At 43.7% G+C, this 27,209-nt stretch overlaps 1 protein-coding gene across 2 annotated transcripts in view; it reads right to left on the bottom strand.

The window, feature by feature from the left end:
• Positions 1–27,209, bottom strand: part of ARHGEF4 (Rho guanine nucleotide exchange factor 4) — a 232,888-nt gene that overhangs the window by 41,920 nt on the left and 163,759 nt on the right. For both annotated transcript variants that reach the window (XM_077785564.1, XM_077785565.1), the window contains one exon: positions 8,150–8,289. In XM_077785564.1, the coding sequence (XP_077641690.1) occupies positions 8,150–8,289 (140 nt within the window). The remainder of the gene's footprint in view (positions 1–8,149; positions 8,290–27,209) is intronic.

Here is a 27,209-nt window from a genome sequence, read left to right as displayed (position 1 = left end):
GCAGAGAAAAGCTGCTCCAAAACAGGACTTGGAGAAGAGAACAAATCCAAGAAATATTCTGATATCAAAACCATGCTGAGAGGAACCTGAGACAAGTATGGTATAAAATGAGAGATATTCACTTCCCTGTCTCCATGCAAACACTTAAGCCTGGAATAACCTCTGCAATAAATTCTACACTACCAGCATTCCTACTCTCTCACATTCCTTCTTTATCCCCTGCTCTCAGTAGGTCTTTGTACTCCAATATCCACTTGGTTATTGTGCTGTTATCCTTCCCAGGTGTTTCTTGAACTGGCAAACTGGGGTATGGACATCCCCAAACCTATTTTTAAAATAAAGACATTGGCAGATCAAATCGCAACACCAAGATTCTGCAAAACAGACCTGTCTTTGCACACTGTCAGGCTCCCATTTCAAGCAGTGGTAACAGCAGTTTATTACAATTCTGAACTAAAATCTTTGTAGGGCTGCAAATACTGCAGTGCTTCTAATGCTCTTCCTCCCATAAAACTGCACTGGAGGGTCAAGAGCCCTGAAAGCCAAACAGGGAGCTCCTGAGGACAGGGTAAATTCCTTCTTTGTATCAGAGAGAGGGCAGGTTTGAAAGGTTTCCTCTTTACACATGGATGGTGAAATCACTCCCCTTCACCTGCACATTTCCTTGGCTTCATGGCACAGTCCCTGATTAGCTGCAGGTGAGAGCTCTTAGCAGATAGAACCATGAGGACCTTGAGGGGTTAGAGCCTGCCTTGCCCCATGGGAGGACCTGAAGATCTCAGTGGCACTGTGGTAAATGGCCCTCAGGAGCTAAAAGTGGCAGGCAGGAAGCCAAGACCTTCTGCAATACAGCCCTTATCCCTACAGGACACAGTGCCACTGCTACAGGTTAAAGGAGCCCTTTTAATGGGATGACAAAGCATTTATCTTCAGGACAAAGAGACCTCCTGTAAACACAACATGCTGTCTTTAAATGGTGGGGAGCATCAGGCAGAGCTCTGGGAACCCATGGACATGCTGGATAAAATGCAGGCAGTCTTTGAGGTGATTTGGTACAAGTTACTTCAGGAGTTAAACATTCTTGGATCATTTTTTCACCAAAGGGAATACTATTTGTGGAGCCAAGCCCCTCTTCATGGCCCAGTAACTGGGAACACATTTAATGCAGACAAAACCCAGACATTTTATGGAGTCCCCTAATACCCACAAGAGATCATTAACAAGCGTTAACAGAAGCTGTTAGTCTTTACAATCTAACAGCTGGCAGGGCTGATGTAAGAACTCCAAAGCCACCACACTGTCTCCAGTTATCTCCTCTGAGTGATGTATTTAGCTCTGTTTTACAGCCAGGGATGAAAGTTTGGGCAGTGCCTCCCACTCTTCAAACACGTCTGTGTGCATGTGGGGGCAAAGAGGTGGAAGCCAGAGGCTGCCTCTCCTGTTCTGCTGCTCCAGCTCGGCTCCTGGAAGGAGGAGTTAGATTCCCTGAGAGACTGAGCCCATACCCACTCACAAAATTTACAGAATTCACAGAATCACCAGGTTGGAAGAGACCTTCAAGATCATTGAGTCCAACCCAACCCCAACACCTCAACCAAACCCTGGCACCCAGTGCCACATCCAGGCTTTGTTAAACACACCCAGGGATGGTGACTCCACCACCTCCCCAGGCCATTCCAGAACTTTATCACCCTCTCAGTAAAAAACTTTTTCCTAACATCCAACCTATATTTCCCTTGGCACAGCTTGAGGCTGTGTCCTCTGGTTCTGTCAGTGCTGCCTGGAGAAAGAAGTGCATTCACTAATGTACCTGCAGCACTGTCACACCACAGAGTTTTGGTTTGGGAGTTAGAACTCCAAAAGCCTCCCATTATTCTTATCCCAAAATCCAAGCTAAGCCTGGAGGATTTTTATTCGTTCCTAATGTGTATCAATTAATTGGGGTGTTCAGAAAAAGCATAGTCCAGCAAAACCAAAAAAATTATGGAAATGCTTCTATGTGGAGTGAACTCCTAGTAGGGGAGCTACCTGCCCTCATCTCCCATGGTTGAGAACAAGCATTTGCATGGATAAGGACTCACTGCATGAGTGCAGGTGTGAAAGCACATCCCATTTCTCCCACCTTTCCAAAAAACCCCAACATTCACTCACAAGACAGCCTTTCCTCAGTGCTGAGCGAGCTACACTGGCTTCCATCACACTCTCTGCATCCTCAGCCTGCTGAGGGGGGATCCCTTGCTCAGGGGATGCCCAAGCCCCAGTGCTAAGGAGGATGTGAGAAAAGAGCTCAAACAGCCCCAGCTGCACATGGTAGAAGGCAGAAATATTGCTCTGGAAACCCCTGGGACCACTTAGCTGCTGATCCTGATGTGTGATGAGACATAATTGCTATAGAGCATTTGAATATAGTGATTTCTTTTAAATCCATTGCAAAAAGCCCTCTGAAACAACCTTCAAAGTCTTCAGACCAGAAAACTCTAAAAACTAAATCCACCAGGCAGTAAAAGAAGTTACAATTCCGACTCCATACTCTGAACATTCACATTTAAGCCCCACAAAAAGTTAAGCAAGCACTTGGGACCAAGACCCAGGATCCAGTAAAGATTTATATCCACAGGGGAACATTATTTCTTGTCCTTGACAGCACTGAGCTTTATACTGTATCCTGCAAATAAATCATATCTGCTGCTTCTGGAGCACAGCTGTCAGCCTTGGCTGCAGGAATATGTGGGACACAAAAGCAGGAATTAGGCCCTCCAGAAGGGGAAAAAAGCTCCAACAACTCAATGGGTGCTAGCAGGTGTTTGTTGACTGGTTTCTGTTTGCTTTAGCAATATACTCACATTAAGATACAAAAGTGATAATAGATCTCCCAGATTACACAAGAATGTTATATATTACTTCCATATGATCAATAATTCTAATTGGGATTTCAATCTGGAAATCTGTTGTGACCACAATCTATTGCAATCTATTCTGCACTCTTTTAAAGAAAAGGAATGGCAATATTTTGTGGCACTATATTAAAATGTTTCTGTCTTATGAAATTTGCCCTCATATAGTACACAAGAGATTTCTATTCATTAGAATAAAGATAAATGAAGTGAAAAAGACTATGAAGGGTATTATTCATGTTTAACAAAATAAAAATCAGTTGTTCTGATTTCATCTGTTTTAACATTTTATGAGTTTGGGGGTTTGATTTGGTTTTTCTGTTTTGTTTTGGTTTTTTCTTTAAAAACCCCAACAGTTCATAAGTCTGCCTTGTTTAAAATTGACTGGTCTGGGAGAGGCACTGGGTGAGCCCAGCACAGATCAAAGAGCTCAGCACCAGTCACTCAGGAAGATGGAGAGAGTACTGCCACAGTGTCTGCTGCCCTGGGTATATGGCAGATGCAGTTTTGTGCCACTTTGAACACTTTTCTGGATTAATTACTGTGTTAAATCAGAAACATATATGATGGAACCAATTAGCTTAATTGCATCTTGTCAACAACCACGGGTTAGCTCTAACATCTGTAGGACACTATGATATTGTCACTTTAAAACACAAGGCAGCAGTGGCTACGTGTCTTAGATAAAACCCTGGCCTGCTGAAGCAATAAATTGTGCCTTTTCACATACCAAATTCCAGACTTATCAGGCACAGAGCCATAAGAGATAAGGAAAGATTGGGAGTTTTGCTGTTATTTTCTGAACACTCAGAGCTTTGGTTTCACAAGATGGGCACGGTGCTGCTCATGGAGGGCTGCAAGGGCCATGCTGAGATGCAATTGCATTTCTTGCAAGGCACAGAGCTGCACGGGCCCTTCCCACAGCAGGACACAACAAACCCTCAGGACACCTCAGATATTACCAAGCAAAGAGGTCCAAGCTTCCTCACCCAGGCCAGTTGCTTAGTGGGGAAAAGTAGACAGCTTATCATCACCTTGGCCACTCCAGAGCCAGGTTTTTGTATGCCTAATCCCTCCTGCTCTCCACTTCAGACCACATGCAACACATTTAATGAATCTTGAAGCTGGATCTGTCCTATAAATAACATGTATGGAGAACTGGAGGACAGAACCACAATGCATTTGTAGTACAAGATTTTTCTCTTGCTGTATTTTCACCCAGTGATACCCTGGACACAATAAAATACAAGGACAGGGTCTTTATCTAGAGCAAACAGAAAGTCAACTCTACCAAGTACAATCTAAACACAGAAGTCTCTTTTTCTGAGCATCAAGAAAGCATTTGAAAGAATGTCAAACAGATGCCCTAAGAAAATTACTTCCCCTGCCTCTTTTCTCATCCCAAAACCTTATTATTACTTTTTGATTCATTTTTTTTGGCTCTTACACACTCTCATGCTGATCTTCTTAGGTGGGCTCTGTACAACTTTCCCAGTTTTCTTTCATCCCTCTAGTGTTCTTGCCAATAAATTATTCTGGTTCTATGAAAGGTTTCTTTTTTATTTCATAATAATTTTCTCTTGTTCCAAAATGAACTAAAACTCAGTGGTTGGGTGTTTTGTTCTTTAATGCAACACTTGGTCTGCCAACAGCCTTGAAAATGTATTTCAGCCTTCTCTGTTTATTTGAAAGCTGTTTCTTCCAAGAAGGCTAAGAATAATGTGGTTACCATAGTTTCCTTATCCACAACCAATAAAATGCAACTTGGAATACAATAAAACAAAGCTGAGACTACTCACAAAATGTGACTGAGGGAGCACTGAAATCTTCACCCTGCATCACTCCTAGCACTATGGAAAACACCCAGAATAATCAATAGCCACCTTTTGGTCCAGCAGGGAAGATGAGGATAAGCCTGTCCAGCTACCAGCTATTTGAGATATTTCAATTCCAACACTTAAGATGTCTGTTGCTTTGGAATTCCCATCTCACAGATTTAGTGTTTCACTGCAGAGATTTTGTACTTTTCTGTAATCTCTTGTTCCGGGAAGCTTTGCTAAGGCTCACTGGAACCAAGTGATGGATTAATTACTGCTAGGAACCAGTTGACAAAGTAAATAATGAACTGTTTGTTCTTACAGTCCTGTTGGCTCCTGAACAGGCAAGATTCTAGGGAACAAGCCAAAAATAATCTTTTTTCTTTCAAGTTAACTGGCCAACAAAACCCCACATACGCTTCATAGATTACACAAATTACACCTGCTTTGGACACATCCATTTGCTTTCCTGATTACAAGTGAGGGGATTTTACTCTAATAAAATTAACTTTCAAGAAATGAAAGAAAAGCACATGTTCTCAATAGTAATGAATAAAGAAAGAAACATCCACCACATGCACAATGGTCAACCTGCTGGCAAGTTTATTTCTTTCCTGATTTTATAAACTTCTAAAGGGGAAGGGAAGGGAAGGGAAGGGAAGGGAAGGGAAGGGAAGGGAAGGGAAGGGAAGGGAAGGGAAGGGAAGGGAAGGGAAGGGAAGGGAAGGGAAGGGAAGGGAAGGGAAGGGAAGGGAAGGGAAGGGAAGGGAAGGGAAGGGAAGGGAAGGGAAGGGAAGGGAAGGGAAGGGAAGGGAAGGGAAGGTACAGAGGATATCCTATTTGATGCAAGCACCTGAGTGGGAGGGAAGCAGAATCCTCCTCCCACAGACTCAGTGCATGCTTTGGGACTGACCCCTGTAGTGCCTGGGACTCATAAACACAATCATATAAACGTGGAAGAACACAACTCAAGATTTTCTGATGTTCTGCTCATGTTTTCTTGCCAGTGACAACAGCCCAAGACTGCTGCGTTTAAATTTAAAAGCTCTGCCCATGGTTTGATAACCCCTGGGTGTAAGCAATAGGAAAAGAAAATAAAGCAACTCCCTTCCTTAGCCCAGGCACCCAGGGCTGTAGGTGAGGATTCTGAGCAGTGGGAGCAGGAGAACTGCAGGAAGAGCATTTGCTGTTGTTGTTTTTGAAGAAAAGCTGTTACCCTCACTGTGTAGCTTTCAAGAGCATTTTCAGACCCCAGAAGCACCATCACTGGGTGTATCAAACACACACACTGAGAGCCACATAGTTTCAGTTATAGCTTAGCAAAAGAAAACATCATACTTCTTTCATCCCTGCCTTCTCCTCTTGGGAAGGTCATGTATAGGTAACAGAGTAGAAGAAAGAGAGAAACAAGGTGTAGGAGTTCAAGAGACCACTTATGTGGTGAACATGCTCCACTCTTTCAAGTTCACCTCACAGAAAAAGCATTCTGTGTGTAGCAGGATGCCAGTTCTACTGCACAAGATTAAAAAATTGTACTTTTTCAGGAAGAACATCTTAGATCAGTTAGTGTGGTGCTCATGGCATTGCTTAAAGCAAGTAGTACGTTTTTAAACTGCTGATGTCAACTTAATCAGGATCAGCACTATAAAAGAAAATAGCTAAAAACAGTGACTTAAAAGACAAGTGTTGCAGTAAGATAGAAAAATTATAAAAGGAAGGCCTCATAAAATCAGGCCTGCTCTGTTAAATGGATAGCTAGCCTGTCATTTCTTCTAAATGAAGCTACCACTTTACAAATTCCCATGTGAGAACAATCCTGGTGTGAACAGTTCCTTAACACAAGAGTCTATTTCTGGGTGAAAAACAACTAGCAGCTACAACTAGCACATTAAATCTATCCCATGAGAACCAGTGAAGAAAATATGTAAACAACTGACGAATGGAGAGATTTGATGAACAAGTAAAATACCTTTTACTAACCAATAAAGTAATTAGCAAGAAAGCTACCGACCAATTGGAGTCACACATGAGGTCTGTAAAACTGTATAAAAAGGAGTTATGTGAATAAAGAATGGACTTTTCCCACCATGAAGAAAATGGAGTCTATGTGATTTATTTTGATAGACAGGTCTTTCTCCCCAGTATACTGGGGAACAGGAAGAAACAGCAAAGACCAAACCTGTATTGAAGCCTTCTTACCTATGAATAAAGAAACAGGTAGATCAGGGATTTTTTCAACATTTCCCTTACGCCTTCAGTACAACACACACCAAATCTGAAGTTGTTAATTAATGTTTTTAACAAGTTCATTAATGTTTTTAAACTTTTCAATCAAAAACACCCGAGAGGAGAGACCCTGTGGCTCGGCATTGCCTGGGGGACAAGGCAAGAGCCCCCGTTGTCACCTGGCTGTAAATGATGCCCACAGAAAATGACATTTAAAACCTCATTGCTGTGCCATGACCAGCTGGGCTGTGGTTACAGAACCAGCAGCCGGGCTGGGATTACAGAACCGGCAGCCGGGCTGTGGTTCCAGAACCAGCAGCCGGGCTGGGATTACAGAACCAGCAGCTGGGCTGGGATTCCAGAACCAGCCGGGCTGCGGTTCCAGAACCAGCCGGGCTGTGGCTCCAGAACCAGCCGGGCTGTGGTTCCAGAACCAGCCGGGCTGTGGTTCCAGAACCAGCCGGGCTCTCATTCCAGAACCAGCCGGGCTGCGGTTCCAGAACCAGCCGGGCTGTGGTTCCAGAACCAGCCGGGCTGGGATTACAGAACCAGCCAGGCTGTGTTTCCAGAACCAGCCGGGCTGTGGTTCCAGAACCAGCCGGGCTGTGGCTCCAGAACCAGCCGGGCTGCGGTTCCGGAACCAGCCGGGCTGTGGCTCCAGAACCAGCCGGGCTGTGGTTCCAGAACCAGCCGGGCTGTGGCTCCAGAACCAGCCGGGCTGCGGTTCCGGAACCAGCCGGGCTGTGGCTCCAGAACCAGCCGGGCTGTGGCTCCAGAACCAGACAGGCTGTGGTTCCAGAACCAGCCGGGCTGTGGCTCCAGAACCAGCCGGGCTGTGGTTCCAGAACCAGCTGGGCTGTCATTCCAGAACCAGCCGGGCTGTGGTTCCAGAACCAGCCGGGCTGTGTTTCCAGAACCAGCCGGGCTGTGGCTCCAGAACCAGCCGGGCTGTCATTCCAGAACCAGCCGGGCTGTGGCTCCAGAACCAGCCGGGCTGTGGTTCCAGAACCAGCCGGGCTGTGTTTCCAGAACCAGCCGGGCTGTGGTTCCAGAACCAGCTGGGCTGTCATTCCAGAACCAGCCGGGCTGTGTTTCCAGAACCAGCCGGGCTGTCATTCCAGAACCAGCCGGGCTGTGGTTCCAGAACCAGCCGGGCTGTGGCTCCAGAACCAGCCGGGCTGTGGTTCCAGAACCACCCGGGGCAGCACGCACCTCGTTGATGGCCAGCTGCTCGCCGCCGCCCCCGGGGTGGCCGTAGCGGTGCGTGGAGCTGCGGAAGTCCTCGTACAGATCCTCCTCGCTCCCCACATCGTCCGTCAGGGCTGTCTTGTCCAGGGCTCCATCAGTGATCACTGCAACAGCGAAATGCACGCATTGGCACACAGCACATTGTTTTTAAAAAAATCTACCAATAAAAAAATATTTCTCCAGTCACCCTATATATAAATTCCAATCTTTTTCATATAATAACACTTCTAAAATTTAATCTACCTTTAATTCTGTTTCTCTTCAATTACCACAAAAAGTTTTTTCATTCGCAAAAACAAAACATAATCTATTATTCCATCAAACATTAAAAATAATCCATACAATTTGGAAGAACTTACATTATTAACTCCTAATATTAAAATAATTATCCATAGAAAACACGCAAAAAGAAATAATTGATGAATCAATATAAATTAAAATATAAAAATACCTTTAAACCTTAAAACTTAAAAAAAAAAAAAAAAATAAGTGTTGCTGAAGCAGCACTGAACCAGGTTGGGAGCTCAGTGGGGCAAGGGGCACCATAATGCAACACAAAGGAAACTGGAGAAGATTTTGGGTCAGAATTCCACCCTCATGCATGATTGTTCTTCAGAGAATTTTTCTCCACTCATGTTTTACCCCCATAAATGATTGTGTCTTTTTCTAGATTGGAAAATATGATTTAAAAACTTTTGACAAGTGCTGCATGTTGCAAAGAAAAGACCAAGCAAGAATAGTAAAAAAAAGGTCTGAAAAAAGGCACAGGGCAATGATGGCACAAATGTGATTTTATTAGGACCTTGCTGTGTCGACAGGAAACTGGACCAGGCAAGCAGCTCAAGTCTGCCACTTCATACCTTGAGGATTATCATTCACCAAATCCTACCAGGCCAAAGGAAGTCTCAGCCTTTGGGAAAAACCTTTACCTTCTGTTCACACACTTATTTGAGAATCCTTTTTGATTCCTAAAAGGGTGTTTGCTCCAGAATTATCCATTATTACCACAGGAGGCCATTCTGCTCAGCACAGCCCCAAACAAGCTATAGATAATGAAGGTTCACAGTCTGCAGCTACAACAAACACTGAAATCACAACCCTGAGGGAAATAAAAATGTGGCATTTATACTCCTTGCACAGAAGAAAGTGTCACTTCATCAGTTTCATGGGTAGGATCTTTTTCCAAAAGTCTCCTTGAGGTATTAGCAAATACCCTTCAGTGGCATGTAGTGTCATTCATCCCATCCCTGTACTGGTTACCTTCTGTTCTCAAACCTGTGAAAAATGACAGTGATTGAAGAAACCACTTGCTGACATATTCATCTGGATTAGCCACTGCTAGGGCAACAGTTTCCATGACACAGCAGTGGGATTCACAAAGATTTGTGTGCATGAAGCAGGTACCTACACAGACATGGTGCAGAGAACAGCTGATATAAATTGTAATTTTAGTAAATGACATGGCTACAGGAGTAAAACTGAATGAAAACACAGACATTACTATCAGCACTCCTGGCAACAGTCCTGGCTGTGCAAGTTACGTGATGTTATCCTCCAAATTTTTGCAGAACAGGTGAAAAAAAAAAAATCTTTTGATCTTGACCTTGTAGAGCTTTAATAGGGAGAGACTCACAAACCTGGTCTTGAGCCCTCCTTTCCCTTCATAATGCAAGTGCATCTTATGCACCTCATTGTGCCATTAGGTGAAAAAAGCAAACCATGATTAATTAGCTTATTATTATTACCTGAAAGCAAAGCTGCACCACATTTGCACTGAATAAAGTGCTGACAGAGGTGGCAGCCAGACCTGCAGAGTTTGTCCTCATCAACACTTTCAGTACATGGGATGGTTTAAGGCTGCACCACCTGATCTCTGTAACAGTGAGGTGCAAATTCAGTGTAGCAGTCATCAGTTCAATGCAGTGACCTGACATCAAAATGACGAGTATGAGCTATTTTTAAACTAAATACTTGCTTGTTTATGCTTTGAATTCAATAAATAGGCACAACACAGCAAAGATTGTCTGAACCTGGGACTGCACTTGGTATTGATGGCAATTCAGGACACAGAGGTGCAGATGAGCTTATGATTAAAGCAGAATTTTTTGAGCAAGTATGGAACTACCCAACCATTCAACTTTAAGTGACATTTCACAAAAAAATCAAGCATTCCCCTAGCTTTGCTCTGACACCTCACATCGTTCATTATACAGAAATTCTGCACTGAATATGTGCCAGTAGCATAGATTGCATACAAAGCAATTCTGGGGTTAAGACCTAGTCCATTAATATAAAACTCAAAACCAGCTGGAATACCACTGATATTGTAATTTCATGCAGAGTTACTGTGTCTGGAACTTCTAAAACTAAATTCAAGGGCATTAAAGGTATCACTTTTTGCTCATACACTGTCTGAAAAACCTTTGTCTGATAATAATTAAGAACTTCCAGTGAGTTAGGGTAGCACAGAAACAAATTAGAAATGTTTTTCAAGAACAAATAAAAATAAATCATTTATAAGAATCAAATCAGCAGTCACTTGATTCAAAACTCTTCTGCAGCCCTCTGATCACATTCTTTTCCCTTATTTTACACATGGCTTCATTGTTTCCCCTTACACACCTTCTGCTATTTTCACTGCTAAAAGTAACCTTCAACTTGAAAAATGTTTATTGGCATCTTTAAAGCTTTTGGTTTTTGCTCCCACATTTTCCTATTTGTTCTCTGATCTGTGCTTAGATGAAAAAGCAAAAGCTCCAGGGAGGTATTTATCTATGTTACTTAAAATGCTCTCTACCTCTGCTAAGTGCCTTGAAAGCTGTGCTTGCTTTTACTAGAGATCTGGTTTTCCTCTCTGATCTTACCAAGCTCATCAATTCTCTGCTGTCTCAAGACCTGCTACTGCATTTGGGATTAATTTTCCTGGAAAAAAAAAAAAAAATCCTTATAGACAGTGCACCAAAACTACACTTCACAAGCATAAGAAATTTCTCAGTCCTTGAGGAAGAATGGCCCAAGATAGCCATTGCATATCTTCCCAAACTAATGCTGCAGGGAAGAATTAAATTAATGAAAAATAAGAATTTGCTCTGAAACAGATTAGACGAAAGACACGACCACAAATAAATAAATAAAATAGTAGCCTGGAATGGTGACCCAATGCACTAGAAAGCCATCAAGGAAGTAGGAGAATGAAGGCTTTTAGTGTAGGAACTGACTTAATGCGCAAAGCATAAACTAGGTCAAGTAGAAAAGAAGCAAGCACTATATAAAAATCTTAGAAGACAAGTTAGAGATTGCTGAAACAGTCTATGAGCCTGCCCAGAGCACAGCACTGGCTGGACAGCCACTATGAAACTGCACAAGGGCTAATTCAGATGCTTCATTCCTGCCATCTCCAAGTGCTCATCTCTGTCTAACGCTGAAATTCAGTGGCACAGTCGTGCCTGGCTCTCTGAAACACTGAGCTGACCTGGCCCTCCCTGGCAGTCAGGTCACACCAAGGAACAATGCTCTGTCAGAAAGTAAAGCAAACTCAAGAAGATTTCTTCATATTTATACCTCTGTCCTGATAAATTTTACTAAATATGGCAACAAATCCCACACACAGGATCAGAGGGAGGGGGAGTAACCAACATTTAGTACTACAGCCAATTTGTGCTAGAACTAAAACTCTGTTTCACGCTGCTGTTAGTCCTAGCCCAAGCTTGTGATTTATGTCATTACAGTACAAAAGCAGATGGATAATGTTAGCAAGAGCAGCTCACAAAAGAATGCTACACAAACTCTTTTTAAATGCATCCATACAGATAAAATGTCAAAAACCTGTCTCCATGAAGAATTATCTCAAGGATGTGAAGCTTCAAAACTCATACAAAAGATGTCACTGGAACCAGTGAGTGGCACAGGTGGTCTGTGTGCCCGAGCAGGCAGCACTTGGGCTGCATTCAGGGACAAAAGAGAAGGGTTCTGTGCAAATCAAGTGAAGCTTGATCAAGATGGTCCATGGGAAGGGCTCACCCTGCTTACACCTCCCACAGAGTTTGGAATGCAGGTGTAAGCAGGCAGTAGTGGGAAGAGTCCTGGCTGGGCTCTGCTTGTGCCCTACCTTGCTGAAAGATGATGCCAAGCAACTCCAGGAGGTGCTGGTACACAGTTCCAGAGCTCTCCATGTCACCAGAAAGCCTCTGGAGCTGTTACCAGCTCTGTGGCTTCACAGGGAAGAGCACTCAGTGCCCAAAGGGAGAGACAAGCCACGGCTGAAGAACTTATTGCCACGCTGTCAGGGCAGCTGCATCCTGCTCAGGGGTACATTGGGGTAACTGGGATCAGCTGCCTGCATGCTGGCATTTTCACAGTCAAGCCCAGGTGACACTGGAGAACAAACCGGCAGGGCTGCACTGGGACAGCCCTGATCTTCACCACCAACAGGGATGGCAGGCAGGGGGAAACAGAGAAAAGGTTCTGTGTTGTTCATCAAACTGGTGGGAAGATGCAGTTGGAATTATATGATCTGTTGGAGGTCTCAGAAAACAAATGTTAACTGCTGTCCAGAGTTCAGTTTAGACTAATGGCACCTAGTACAGGTCATGCAGTTCCACACTTCTGTGCTCTGCTCCTCCCTCAAAGGCTAGACCTGCTTCATACATTCCAAGTCCAGGAATTAGTGAACACAAGGTACTATCAAACAATCAAAAAATAAAAAGCTCAAACAAAAACCCAAACCAAAATAATGCTCCAAAAACTACATACACCTACCATCATAAAAAAATAAAATTAAAGGAATGTAATCCTACCGTCTCACTGGAAAACGATTCTCACAGAATAAATTTCTAGAATAGTTTCCTTGGAGAAGCTGGACACTACAGCCCCAAATTTAGCACAGCCTCTTAGCAGAGCTCTCTCAAACTCACAAAGGTTTATGTCTCAGCTGGAATAAACCCCAGCATCTCCCCAGTGGCAAGGAGCTCCAGACGTGTGTCTGGGTCACAAGCCTGAACAATGACCCAGGACTGAAGGAAAATGGGCTAGAGGCATTTTCCCAAAATGTTGGTTATCTGTTTTCACTTGACTTACAGTCTACAGCTTTTAGGGGTAAGGCTGGGACAGGAATCCATGATGATTACAGACAGCTTGGAAAGCCAAGAGCATCCATAGTTTATTAAAAGCATATTATATTGACAAAGGGAACCATTTTTCCTGTATTTGAATTCTCTCTTTCAAGTGTGCTTTTTCTACATCCACCCATTTCATTTGTCTCTGTAGCATTTAAATTTACATTTAAAATAATTCACCAAAACAACAGTAGGAGGCTGATTTACACTCACAGAGCAAATTAATTCAGAGCTAACAACATCATCCCCTCTGCCTCACTGAGCAGAGATTGCTGTGGTTGTGTGCAGCCCACAGGAAAGCGCAGCGCAGCTGCTGCAGGAAGCACTTCAAGAGATTTAAGGTGATAAACAAGTGAAGCATGGGGCTGGGAACCAAACCCAGACTACACGGCCCAGGTGAGAAGAGCCCCTCTACCTCCTCTTCACCCATTTGGGATTGCTAAACCCTTGTCTCCTTGGAAATAGTGCTGCAGCCTCCCTCAGTCCTGCTCTCAATGATGTGCTTCATTTATCAGCTGTGCACGGAGGTCCCTCTGCAGCTGCCACAGTGACATCCATCGGTGATGTCATCCCATGCTGCCCCAGCAGTGCAATTCTGCAGCTCTTACTGCACTGATGGACCCTCTCTCACCATCCTGCTCGTGCTTGTGGGCCAGTTTAACAGGAAGAGGCAAGTCAGGCTGGGAATTAGCAACAAGGGAACAATGACCAGTTAGGATCAGCTTCATTAGGAGAAAAAACCAAAACTAAACAAAGCACCAAAACAAACCAGAAAGTCACCAGGAATGTGGTTCTTCAAAACCAAGCCTAGAGAGATGAGGTCATTAGGATGACATTTCTGAGTAGAAAACTATGTTGGGCTAAACTTTGAAGGAAAAATCACAGACTGGGAAGGAAAGACAGAAAATATTTAAGTGGAGAAAGCAAGCTTCATCCCCTCCATTTTGAAGAAACATTAAGAAGGGAAAGGATTCAACATAACAAAATAGAATTAACATTTTGGTCTAGTGCCACAAACAGAATTTCTTTTGTGAATGAAGCCAGTTCCTAATTAGCTGAGGTAAAGAGCAAATCTGTGCTTAAAAAAAAAAAAAAGACAGCTCTTCACTGGAAAACCAAGCACAGATCCTCTGTGGGTCTGCTGGGCACATCACCCAGGGTACCATTCATCAGCAATAATGCACTGAGCCACCCACTCAGGTTTCAAGAGTTTTTAAATCCCAATTAGAATCTAAATGACTTGCAGGGAGGCTTAAGGGAGTTCTCAACTCTCTCGGGTGGCAGAGATAATTATGGGGAAGAGAGACGTGGATTATGAATGGCTCTGCAGCTCTGGCTCCCACGTCACCACTTGCTATGCACTTGCAGCTTGGGCCCCTTTGCCCTGGCACACAGAGGGCACAGAGCTGCCCCCAGCCCCCTCCTGGCTTGTTGGGTGGTGGCACAACTGGGAGTGGGGCAGTGTTTTAACTAGTTTTGAAGAAGAGTGGACACAGTGGGAAAAACAGATAAGAAATCACATAAATATGCTTTCTTCATCAAAAGCCTGATCCTTTGTTGAAAAGTGTCTCTGTTGTACTGCACACAAACTATTAATTCACTGGCCTTGTTCCCATCACAGCTACTGACTTGGAAAAAAGCAGGCACGTCCTCCTCCTCCTCCATGTATTTGTTGTTTGTTTGCTCAGGTCTGATTACTCATCCATAGTGACTGCTCTGGTTTTGCAGATGAACGTCTCTGGAAATGCTATTTACTTTATGTCTGGACAGCCCTGAAGTTCAGTCCTCTAAGCCCTATCACAATCTGAGCATGAAGTCAATGGCAGCAATCAAAGCAAGCAGACAAATCCTTTCCAGTATCCAGGCACATTCTTTACCATATCCCTGGTAGGGTGTGCAGGTTGGAATAAATACCTGGCATGTCACTTAGTGCCCCAAAAAGGAGTTTTATTCATTGAAGTGGCTGCAGCTTAAAGAAGTTTGGATGTGTGTGTCTAGGTGAGACAATCTACCATCATTTTTTGAACATTTCCTCTGTGAAAGACTGAAATGATTGCTTTTCTCATTTCTAACAGGTAACAAGTACTGACACTCCAAACTCACGTGGAATTCTCACCTGTCCATTCCACTCTGCTGCCTAGCTCTGTGCCTGCTACGTTTGAGTAGAAATCAACCCCAGACCAAACTGCTCTCCCTTGGTGCAAAAACCACCAGCAGCACCAAAGCTGCACCTTCTTCAGAGCACTGCATCCAAAGCCCTGCAGGGCTGCAGCCTGGGGAGCAGCACGTCTGCCTCTGCCTGCTGGAGCGTGACCAGGCTCAGCTCAGCTCAGCACAGTCCTCAGGGAGCCACCAGCTCACCTGCAAAGTTGAAAATGCTCTGTCCTTCTATCCATATCCACGCATTCTTATCCAAAAGTGTAACAAAAACTGAGGAAATTCAAGCAAACGGGCCAGGAAACCAGAACAATAGTTATTTACAGCGGGCAACACCTACTGCAGCAAACATGGGAGATGGTAAAAGCAGCATCAAAGAGTGTTAGTACAGCTGACAAGCCTGACAAAAATGGACTGGAAGAGATTTTGTCAATAAGATTCCAGGAATTTATTTGTTTTTATCTGTTTATTTTTAGAAGAGCATCAACTCCAGGTTTTCAAAACCTTATAGGCACATCCCATAAGTTGGAGGATCAGCAATCTCAAAAAGAGACACACTGTTTATTTAAAAGATTATTCCCACAGACTGCCCTAAATTATCTCAACACTTGCCACTATTTCAGTGCATGGTTACTGTGGCATCATCCCTAGAATCACCTTTGGGCTTCTCTCAGCTTCTGTTTGCACAAATATATGAAACTTGCCTGTGGGAATGTGCAAAGGAGCCACACTTATCTTACTGCTACTGAGTCTTATTGCTCTGCCTTCACTTAATCTGAGTTCATCTGAACCAAAGCCCTGGTGCATATCAAGCATTCCAAAAATCTTTAATCTTTTTTTTTTTTTTCTCTTCCAGAATGCAAATGAAAGACCCTTAAACAACTGAGACAGAACCAATATTTCTAGTCATCACTAGCCCTCAAATAAAGACCTTGAATAGAAAATCCTCCCCTATTCTCTCAGGAATTGTTGTCCCTCCTGCCTCTGCAGCTGCTTTCCAAAGACTTAATTGGTGATTTCTTCATGCAAGTGCTGTTATGTCCCAAATCTCCCACTGTCCTTGTTTATTTTAATTCTATTGATTTAGAGATTATTTGCTTCACCTCTAAAACAACTTCCTCCGAGCACTCACAGGATCATGGTAGGAACCCAGCTATCCTGGGCTCTCACACAGCCTCCTTTCTTGTACCTGTTGCTTTATTAAACAAAGGAAAGACTGCAAACCCACTGTAGAAAATTCTGGTTGACTTTGATTTCCTGGAGGTCTCAGAAAACAAATGTTAACTGCTGTCCAGAGTTCAGTTTAGACTAATGTCACCTAGTACAGGTCCTGCAGTTCCACACATCTGTGCTCTGCTCCTCTCTCACAGGATGGACCTGCCTCATACATTCCAAATCCAGGAATTAGTGAACACAAGTTGCTGTTAAACAATCAAAAAATAAAAAGCTAAACAATCAAAAAATAAGTATTTCCATAGATTCTGCATTTTTATGCTGTCTCTACATTCAAGCACACCCTCAAAAGACCAAGAGCTTGGAAGCTAAGTCTTTGCTAAAGATTGTATTGCCAAAAACTAAAAAATTTTCTTCAGTCTGAAGTCACAGTCTAGAAACAAGAAAATTCCATTACACACAAAGGTTCAGTTACTGGCTTGAAAAAACACACTAAAGAATGGCTAAGATATTTTTTAGGAAGAATTTCCACTAGGATGCAAAAAAATTCATATCACAATAGACTCTACAAGATTCCACTTGGTCATGCCAACTTTGCATGGAAACAAAACAGACACAGCTCTTTCTTATAATGGCATAATCTACATTATAACCTGAACCATTCAAAATGAAGAATTGCTTTCATAAGAATTTAAAGCCTTGGCAATGTGGCTGCTTTGGTTAAGGCAAAACGAGCACCTGGAGGAGGTGTGCAAGGGCCAGGCTGGGCTGTGAGTGAGCCAGGCCCTGGGCAGGGGCTGTGGCAGCACAAAGAGCCTCTGCTGGCACTTGTGGGGGGCAGGCTGTTTATCCAAGTGTCTGACGACGGGTTTGAGAGGCTAACTTGGAACACTTCAATTTGAAAAATGTGACCTTTGGTTTTTCCCAGAATTCTGCATAAATGCCATAAATTTAGTCTTTATCTTGGTGAAGCTATCCAGGCTGACAAGTGGCTTATATCTATGACCTTGGACCACAGAAGTAATTAAAAATGAATGCCATGAGAAGAGTTTCAATTGCTCTTGTGCATTATCAAGTGTAAGTCTCAAGGGGCAGCAAGATTGTTTTGTTGACATTATTTTGCATGACCAGTCTTCTGCTGGTTTCATTCTGGGGATACAATATTTTCATTAAAAATACTTTTAAAACTGCTTTACCTATAGGAAATCCCTCTGTCCCAGTTTATATTTTAATCTGAGTTCTAAGAAAATCCTTGAGATCAAGCTATCAAATATTTCTGAGGGAAAAATAGAAAATCAAGGATTAATATTATTTAACTACAACTGCCACAATAGCTAAGGGATCAGACATTTTCCAGCATACCTTTAAATCACACAATGCTCCACAAAGGAGTCAAAGCCAGGCTCTGAATTAGTCAGGGGAATTCTTTGGTGTTATTTAGAACAGATTTGGGAGATCAGCTGTGGGTAAGCTACAGGACAGATGCCAAACATGGCCAAATGTAATCCAGTTTTTATCTTTGAGTAGAAAAAGCCACAAGAGCATTGGCACTGGAAGATGGGTGCAGAACAGCAGGGCACCACATCAGCTCAGGGACCTGATGGACAGAGACAAGGTAGAAATTCAAACCCACTCAGACATGGCACATTTACACTTTTGTGCTGCCAGAGCGCAGGACTGACTGGTTTAATCATCAATACCTGTGCTGAAGAGCAGGTGTACCAACCAAGGGAAGAAGGTTGGAGCCCAGAGGTGCTCTGGATGAGTCTCCTGCCCGTGGGGCTTGGCTGGGTGTGCCCTTCACACCAGATCCAGCTGCACCCCACATCTGTCAGCCCCCAGCACCTCTCCTCCCCACGGACTCCAGACTTCCCTGCCAGTCATACCTGTGAAAGTGAAAGACTGCACCAAAATAATATCAAACTGTACATGGACAGTGATATTCTTACTAAGTACATTGAAGAACTCAAGGACAGGCCTTACAGCCTTCTGCATTTGAAACTGTTCTTATGAGCTACCCACTGTGAAGTACTTGTTCCCTGAGAGTCTGGGGATGCAGATGTGATAGATTATTGCAAATCAGATTTAAAGAATTATCCTCAAGATACTGAACCTACTGATTGATGCATCTCAATAAGCTTTCTAATATCATAGGAACAAAAGGAAGCTTGACTTTCAATAAAATTAAGCTTCCTAGGAAGCTGGTGTGAGAAGGTGCCTCATTTCAGAGTTCTTCCACAACATTCAGCTCCAGGTCTGAACTGTGGCTGGATGTGTCAGATCCAATCTCAGCCTATAGCAAGAAAACTCTTTCAAGGAAAACATTATTCCTCTTGAAATACATTAAGTATTCCATTCAAAGCCAATATATAAAAATAATTAAAATCCCCTTTAAAAGGAAAAAACTGTCAAGGTCATATTGGCCAGGGTGCCTTTCATAGCTAAATTCATCACTTAGGATGTTTACTGTGGGCCTGGAGAAGGAAATCAGAAGAGCAGGATTGGGTAGATCAGCATTTCAGCAAATTGCGAGCCTGAGATGCTAAGCATGCATTTTGAACTGTGAATTCCAAATGACACATTACCACTTCCAGATCACTGCATGCAACACAGAATATTTCGGAGCTTTGGAAAGTTGAACTCATCCCCAGCTGGAGATGGTAAAAATGAAGTACAGCCAAAGGCAGCTGTATGCAAGGCACTGGCCAGAAAAGGGACATTTTCCTGGAGATGTGGCTGCAGCAGTCAGAGCCAGCCTTGCAAATCTGACACCAGTGGGGAGCTTGCTTGCAAAATACACCCAGGCTAAAACAAGCATGTCCCTTCAAAGCAAGCTTCTGTGTTCTAATGCACTGCCCTGGTTAACAAACCTGCAATTCTTTATCAATTGTTTGGATTTATGAAACAAGCACAATGATCCTTTCACTCAAGGGTAGGTATGTCAAATGTGATCTTTCCTGTGTTTAGCCAGATTTTAAAACATTGAATTCCACAGTGCCACTGCTATTGGATGCTATCTGTGTTTTAAACTGGCTGGACACATGGCCTGGAAGAAATGTAAACACAAAATCTGTCAGTTTAGATTGTATTTCTGTAAGACCAAGCTCCTGGCTAATTTTCATATTCATCATGAATTGTTCTGTGCAGAAACATCTTCCTTTAAGTTAAGGTATAGCTGTCTCTGTCTCATAAATTCAAATAATTATTTTTCTGTTCAGCTTTGGTGGTATTCCCCCGCACCAAAGCCCAACTTCATCATTTCTGAGTGACAGCCTATGTAATGCAGGATTATTACATGAAAGGACAACACTTGAAGTATCAATAAAGGAAAGTGGCCCTCAGGAGACTACTGTCAAAAGATATAAATTTCTTCCTCTGATATGAAAAAAAACCTACCCAACCTCTAAAACAAATTCCCAGATGATGTCCATCCATCCTGGAAAGCCATCCATCTTTGCTGTGACAGTGACCACTGCTCTCAGCACCAAAAACATTTGTTTTACTTGACAAGTAAGGGGTGTGAGGAGTGAGCTGGAGTGCCTGACAGGAGGGAAAGAGCAGCAGGACAAGGCTCACCCTGCACGGTGCTGCTGTGCAGGGCCAGGGCTGCACTGCCTCATCACAACAGCCAGAGTTTCCCCCAAAAGCAGCTATAGGAGATACTGATCTGCTGCTCCTCAGTTTCTGTAAAATCCAATCTTCAGGGACAGGTGAGAACAGTGAGTGTTGTTGATTTATACTAAAGGAGCTTTAAAAGAGATTTATTCTAGTGATTAAAATCAGTGAGTGAGACACATAGCATGTAGTGGGGACCACGGAAGATTAGCATGGTGTAAAATCCATGAAAAAATTGAGGATGTTTTCTTAGTCTGATGCCTTGTCAAGGCTGACCTAGAACAGAGACTGGGCAGAGCTAAGGAATAAAGCAGGGATTTATTAGGAGGCCTCCATGGATCCACCTTGGGCAGCACCAGAGCCCAGCCAGGGCTGCACCCAAGATGACCCAAAATGGTCACAAAATGCACGACTGCTCACGGGGTCTCTCACTTTGATCACTTCTGCTCCATTTGCACCTTGGAGTTCATTGTCCAATTCCAGCTTTAGCCCAGGCAGTCCCATCCTGCTTGTTTTTCTCTCTTCAGCCCACGTTGTTTGTGCTCTTGGGCCTGAGATTTGGATGATTTGTCCTTGGTGCCCAGCTGGAGAAGGAATTGTTTTGTCTCCCTGCTCTGCACAGAGAGCTCACCATCCCCTGATGTGAATCTCAGACCCACACACTAAAGCAGCCCAGAATGTGAAAAATATAAAAGCTAAAACCTGAGGCATCAAGTCCACGAGGCCATTTGGGTGCAGCCATGCCAGCTATCCCACAGCCATGCCTGTGCTGTCTGCATGCTGCATTCTGAGCTGCAGCTCTCCTGCCAGGCTGCCCTCGGGGGATGCTGCAGTGATCCTGGGAGCAGACAGTGATGAACAGACCTGTCCCTCTCTCTGCCTGGAGAGAGCCAGCACTGCCACCAGCTGCAGTCCTGCACAGCACCGTGGCACACAGAGAGGACACTCACGCTCTTCAGCCATTCACAAACTGTCCCAAAGCAAACTCGCAAATCTTTACAAATTAGCTTTTTGCTTGTATCAATAAAGTGCATTGACCACTTCTGCTCCCCTTTTTTCTCCTGAATAAAATCAAAAGATGGGTAATAGGGACCTGAATCACCCTGTAGCAACCTCCCCACCCCCAGCACTCTCAGCATGGTAGAGCTCTAAATCCCACCCCACTAGACAGCAGCCCCTCCAAGGAGCCAATCATGCAGCTGACAGAGCCATTATACATATAGATGAGGGATATAAATCTCTTCACAATCCTGTTTCCTCAAACCTTGATTAATTACTCTTCTGTCTGCCTTCTTTCCTTTCAAACACAAATGCAAAGGCCAGGCTCCAAAAGTGGGACATTCTTCCCCTCAAGTCCGTGTCTGAACTCAGCAGGTGCAGTTCCACTGAGGGCAGGAAACTGCCATTTCTAGACCATGTTCCTGGCGTCTGCTTATCTTTCCTGCTGGGAATGTAGCAAAAGTCATCAAAGTGTATCAGAAGTTAAACAAGCCCCTTGACTCCAGTATCCCTCTGCTGTAAATACAGTCTGAGCTTGTTTGAACTGGAAATCGTTGTTCTTGGGAATAATTGCTTTGTACACAGCACTGCCTCCAGTCAATACCAAGGCACATTTTCTGAGCTGTATGAGTTTTCATTACTAACCTCAGAGTAACCTTAAACGTTTGGGTTCATTCTTTTCACCACACTGCACAGAACCTTCTTTGCATAATCTCAAAAATGTCAATGGCAAAACAATCAGCAGGCACAACGGTGCTTGCCTGGTTTCAGTGCAGAACAGCATTTCCAGTCTCATAAAGGCTGGAGAGCTCTCTCAGAGGTGAGAGAAAAATGCACATATCCCTTTTAATGGGGAACAGAATGATCCTAAATGGGAGGGACAAAAGAACAGATGAATTCACAACAAGGTAGTAGCAGAGTGATGATAAAAGGTACAATTAATATCTCCATTCTAGTTAGCACTCCCAGTTTAAAGCAACAAAACAGCATCCTTTGATGTCAGCCTCCTCGATACTGTAGGCACAACAGACAAGTTTTCACCTGTAACCATAATTTTTCCTCATGTTCTGCAGTGGCTGGGATCACCACAGGTTTGAGCTGTCACTTTGGAGAGGGCCTGGGCACTGACAGCTGGAATGGCTGGCACTCAGTCATGGATCATCACAGTTCCAATGACTCCACCACTAAATCTACAGCTTCACATTTCAGCCAGCTCCAGTCACATCCAGCTTTTGGTGGGGAGAGAAACACATTGTGAAGATGTTAAACTTCTGAGGAATGGGGTCTGGGACACAAAAAAGGGACTGGGGCTGGTGAAGAAATCAGTGGGTTTTCTCAGTTTCAAAATGGTGACAGCTGAAGAACTGATCTGGAAATCATGAGGAGAAGGTTTCTACTCTCCTGGTGACAACACTGCAGCATCACTGTGTACAGAACACATTGGATTCCTGTGGCCTTGGCTATTGCCATAACCACTGAAATGTGTCACACCCAAGGGAGAGCTGAGTTTGGTCTGTGTGAAGGCAGCTTCTGGACTTGACAAGTATTTTCCTCCTCCATTTGGGGAATGGCAATAGTGTGTACTCAATCTCACTGCAACTGATGCTACTTCCTCAACTAAGCATCCACTTTGTTCTTTAGAAAAAACTCAGATCTCCCTTTGGGGAAAAAAAATGCAGGAAAGGGAGAAATTTGCACTTAATTCAGTCTCCTGACAGTATTTTGCTAGACACAAAAATCAGTATCTTCATCATGCTCACAGAAATGGTTATGTGGGAATAGGAGCTTTAGGCACAAAAAAATCTCACATTAAAATTCCAGATATTTCCACAAATAGTCAAAAAGACAACAAATCACAAAATTATACATTGTTTATTGCACAGTTAATTTTTTTAATCCCAAAATTATACAGCAAAGAGAGACCAGAGCAAACACTATTCCTAAAGTACCATAAAGATACCTGAGATTACACCAGGAGTCAATAGGAAGAGAAGAAAGCCTGCTCAGTGGGCTCAGCTGAGCACCTCATCTTCCAGCAGAACATGAGCAGCAAGAGCTTTATGTAACATTAGCAAAGGGAAGGGAGGGAGCAGGCTGCTTCATCTCATTAACAGATCTATCTTGCCCAAAAAAGACCCATGATGCAAAACATTTTTCCCCCCCAGTTATTAATTTATACTTCTGACATCAGTGAGTGAAGCTGTTATTACCCACACACTCAAATAACCCCACGTTCCTGTGTGATGTGGAAAAAGCTGAGCAAGAGCAGGATGGGTAGGAGGACAAGCAATGCAAACAGAGAGCCCTGTACAAGGTGATGCCAGTGAGACACTCTGCTTGTTTTCCTACCCTTATTCCAAGAAGGGAACACATCCCCAGCCCCAGAGCCATCAGAGATTGTGTAGAAGGGGCAGATTCCCTCTTGTTGCCACTCAACCTCATAGATATTCATCCCCACTGTAGCATAAGAGAGGATTTGGACTTTAAAAACAACATATGAAAGCACATAAATATGTTTCACAAACAGGTTGAAACAATTAGACCAGTGGAAAAAGCCTCTTCAGCCTCTAACTAATGGATTGCATTTATCCAGCAAGGAGTGACAGGCAAATTTGGGCTTGAGAGAACAACTTGTAAATTGTATTCCCATGCTGGGAATACAAACATCCTATGCTGGGTTCTGATGAGAAAGATGTTGAAAGACTGCTTCAATTTTCTCTTGGTCCAGCATTTGATTTACATCTCCTTCAATCCCTCCCCAGTTATCTTTGCTCTAAGATGACCAAGGGTGAAGCAAATGCAGCTACTTAGAGCTAACAAGGACATGGAGGTGGCCCCGGAGGCATCACAGCAGAATCTGGAATTCTCATTCCCAGTGGGTACACAATACCATTTTTAGTAGTTGCTGACCTGTGTTAGCAAAAGAATGGGGTCAGAAAGGCAAGAGAACACAGATGCAGCACAGCATTGCAGAAGACAGAATGTGAGACAACCCCCAAAACCTGCACGTACCATTGAGTCCTGAGCCTGAATTCTGCACATTGCTGCTGAAAACACTCCCTGATAACGTCTGGCATCTGCATGCTGTGCCTCACAAACCAGGAACTGACAGTGTCAGTAAAACACTTAAACACCATCATATCTAAATGATTCTTAGGTGATGTTTTTTGCTCATTTTTGGAACAGAATGGAGAGTCACCACAAATAAGTTCTCCAAGATGGGGGCACTCAGCTGCCTAGAACATCAAACTTGATCTAATACTTCCTACATGACTCACATAGTTTGAATTACCTATGGGACCTCCCAGACCCTACTGAGTCTACAACAGTCACAACTCAAAACACCTACACAAAATGGCACAGAAAAGTGGAAAGAGGGGGTCTGTGAAGTCATCTTCATTCTATACAAATACACAGGAGGCTTTTAAATACATAAATTAGTAGGGAATAAATATCTTGAAAACATAAGTGTGCTCCTAACTGCACAGAAAAGATTTAATCCAACTTTTACTAGAGTAAAAGAATATTGGAATGGAACCAAAGTGATTTACTGTTCAGTAATGAAATAAAAAGATCAGTGAAGCCAATTACTTGAATTGCAGGTCAAAGCATAGGTGGTAGCCCAGTGTTCATCCTGATCTTGTCTACACAAGGGAAGACTGGAAGGGACCCTCACCAAATCTTCTTGCCAGTTCATCTGCTCTGAACCTGACTCAACAGCAGTAGTAGTTTCTGAGAAAGGTTTCCCCAATCTCCTGCTCGAGACCTTTACTGACTGAGACTTCACAGTCTCTCCAGTTAATCTTTTTCCAGGGCTTCTCCTAGCATCCAATCAGAAACATCTTTGTCACAGATTTCCCAACCCCTTCTCCCCCCTCACTATCCCCAACATATAAACAAGTATCAAATTCAGGACAGCCTGTACAGGCATTTCAGATTCATGTCTTCCTCCATTCTCCTCCACTGCACACACCTAAAATCATCCAAACTTCTTCTGTAGATCACGTGCCCTGAATTACTCTCATTACTTTCTTCTGGATCCTCTCCAACTCATCCCACAGCACTCTCATTGTGGTGCCCAAAAATATGCTCTGTATCTCCTTTAAACCACTACACATACACTTAACAAGTCAGCCTACACACTGTTTCATGCTTCAAGATAAGCATATTCAAATGACATTGTTAGGAGTTCAAGAACAGCTTTATTATAAATTATAGAGTAGATTGATGTAGTGCATTTTAGACCAGACTGGGCAACAAGAGTGCATCTGCCACAAACTCACTGAAATCCAGTTAAATTGAGGGCAGTGTGTTTCTGGGCCCCAGTAGCTGTTGCTGTCTTCACCCCAGCTCAGTGCTACTCCAGGAGAAAGGTGCCAGACAGTTCCCTGCTCTGCAAAGGCAGCACAACGTGTCCTGACACAGGCACACTGATTTGGAAGCCCTCTTCACTCACTGAGCACAGAAAGCAGTCTCTGGTACCCATTTTGCTCTGAACTTTGAACACCTCTCCCGAGAGCTCTGCTCAACCTGGATGTCTCTCATTTTCTTTTATTTACTGCAGCTCAGCCAGATCCTGGAAAGAGACCTGTCAGTTCTTGTTGTGTGCAGCTCAGTGACCTTCAGGAAACACTCTTGCTGCTGAGCATTTTGTTCAGCAGAGAACTGAGAAAAACAGCACAGAGCCAGGTCCCTGTCTTGCAAGAGCCACAGTGCCCAGTGATCTGCTCTCCCTAATGCAAAAGGGCAGAGTATTCCCTCCCCTGTTTTCTACCCCGTTAGCCTGACTATAAATGTGATTGCACTGATAAACATCCACAGCAAGAGATCATTTGCCCAAACTAATTAACTGCTGCCACCAAATCACCACGTAATATTTTCACTAGAAAAGTGCAGCCTACACTGCTGTGTGACATTTAGCTTTTAATTGCCCTCAGTCACCAGCAACAAAATTTCAGATGTTATTATTTGTGTTGGTGAAAGTTCCCCCTCTAGATAAAACATGAGGCCTGTCAAATACCATCACAGGAGCATTAATGCTCTGGGTTAAGCTGCAGCAGAGGCTGTCAGGGAGCTGCCCAGCCCCCAAAGGGAAGAGGACATGGGAAGAAGGGGATTAGGACAATCTGATGCAGCACAGCAGCACTGGGGCACAGCAGGGAGGGAGGAATGCTCAGGGCAGGAATTCATGCTGAGCAGAATACTCCCACTCAGCCTGCCTCCAGCCAAGGGGAACAGGGAGCAGCTCACTTGGAGGGAGCAGAACACCACACTCCCAAGCCTGCTGCTCTCACTGGATTTTGAAAGACTTTGGCCAACCAGGTTTGCTCTGAGTGGTTTTCATCTGTGCAAACAAGGACAGAACAGCTGCACTGGGAAATTCTGTCTTGCTCCAATTAGCTTGTGGCTGCTCACCAGCCAACTGTCCTGAGAGCTGCCCTTTGCAGTCAGAGCATGACTTCCAACCTCACTTCAAGCACCATTAGGAAATTGCTCTTTAAAAACTGCATTTTTAATTTTAATCTCTCAATAAACCTGCCTGCTGATTTTGCTCTGACAGCACCATGTCTGTAGAGACCAGAGAAGTGCCCGAAGCCACTTCTATACAAGCCACTCAGCTGATGCTGATAATTGGGACCAGTTAGGAGTTCAGTTGGGCATGCACACATTTTAATGTTCTCCTTAATTCCAGGATGGGCAGAGCACACAGGCAGCAAATAAAATGCCTTTTGGGGTTGTATCACACCAAATATCTTGTGGCCAGCAGAACAGAAGATGCCAGGGCCAGGAGCAAAGCTGTTAATTCAGGGGAGAGGCTCACCTTACAGTCACAGAATATGCATCAGGAAGCACAAGGGGATTTTAAAATTTTAATTCAAGGCTGGAGGGATCAATATCCAAATTAGCCCACAATGACCTAGCTCCAGAAGGAGCAAGGATACATCAATTGAGTGCTTCAGCCAGGT

The sequence above is a fragment of the Lonchura striata genome, chromosome 10, assembly GCF_046129695.1.
Source record: "Lonchura striata isolate bLonStr1 chromosome 10, bLonStr1.mat, whole genome shotgun sequence".
Taxonomy (NCBI): Eukaryota; Metazoa; Chordata; class Aves; order Passeriformes; family Estrildidae; genus Lonchura; species Lonchura striata.
Note: the sequence above shows the minus strand (reverse complement) of the source record. Positions and strands in the feature narration are given on the sequence as shown.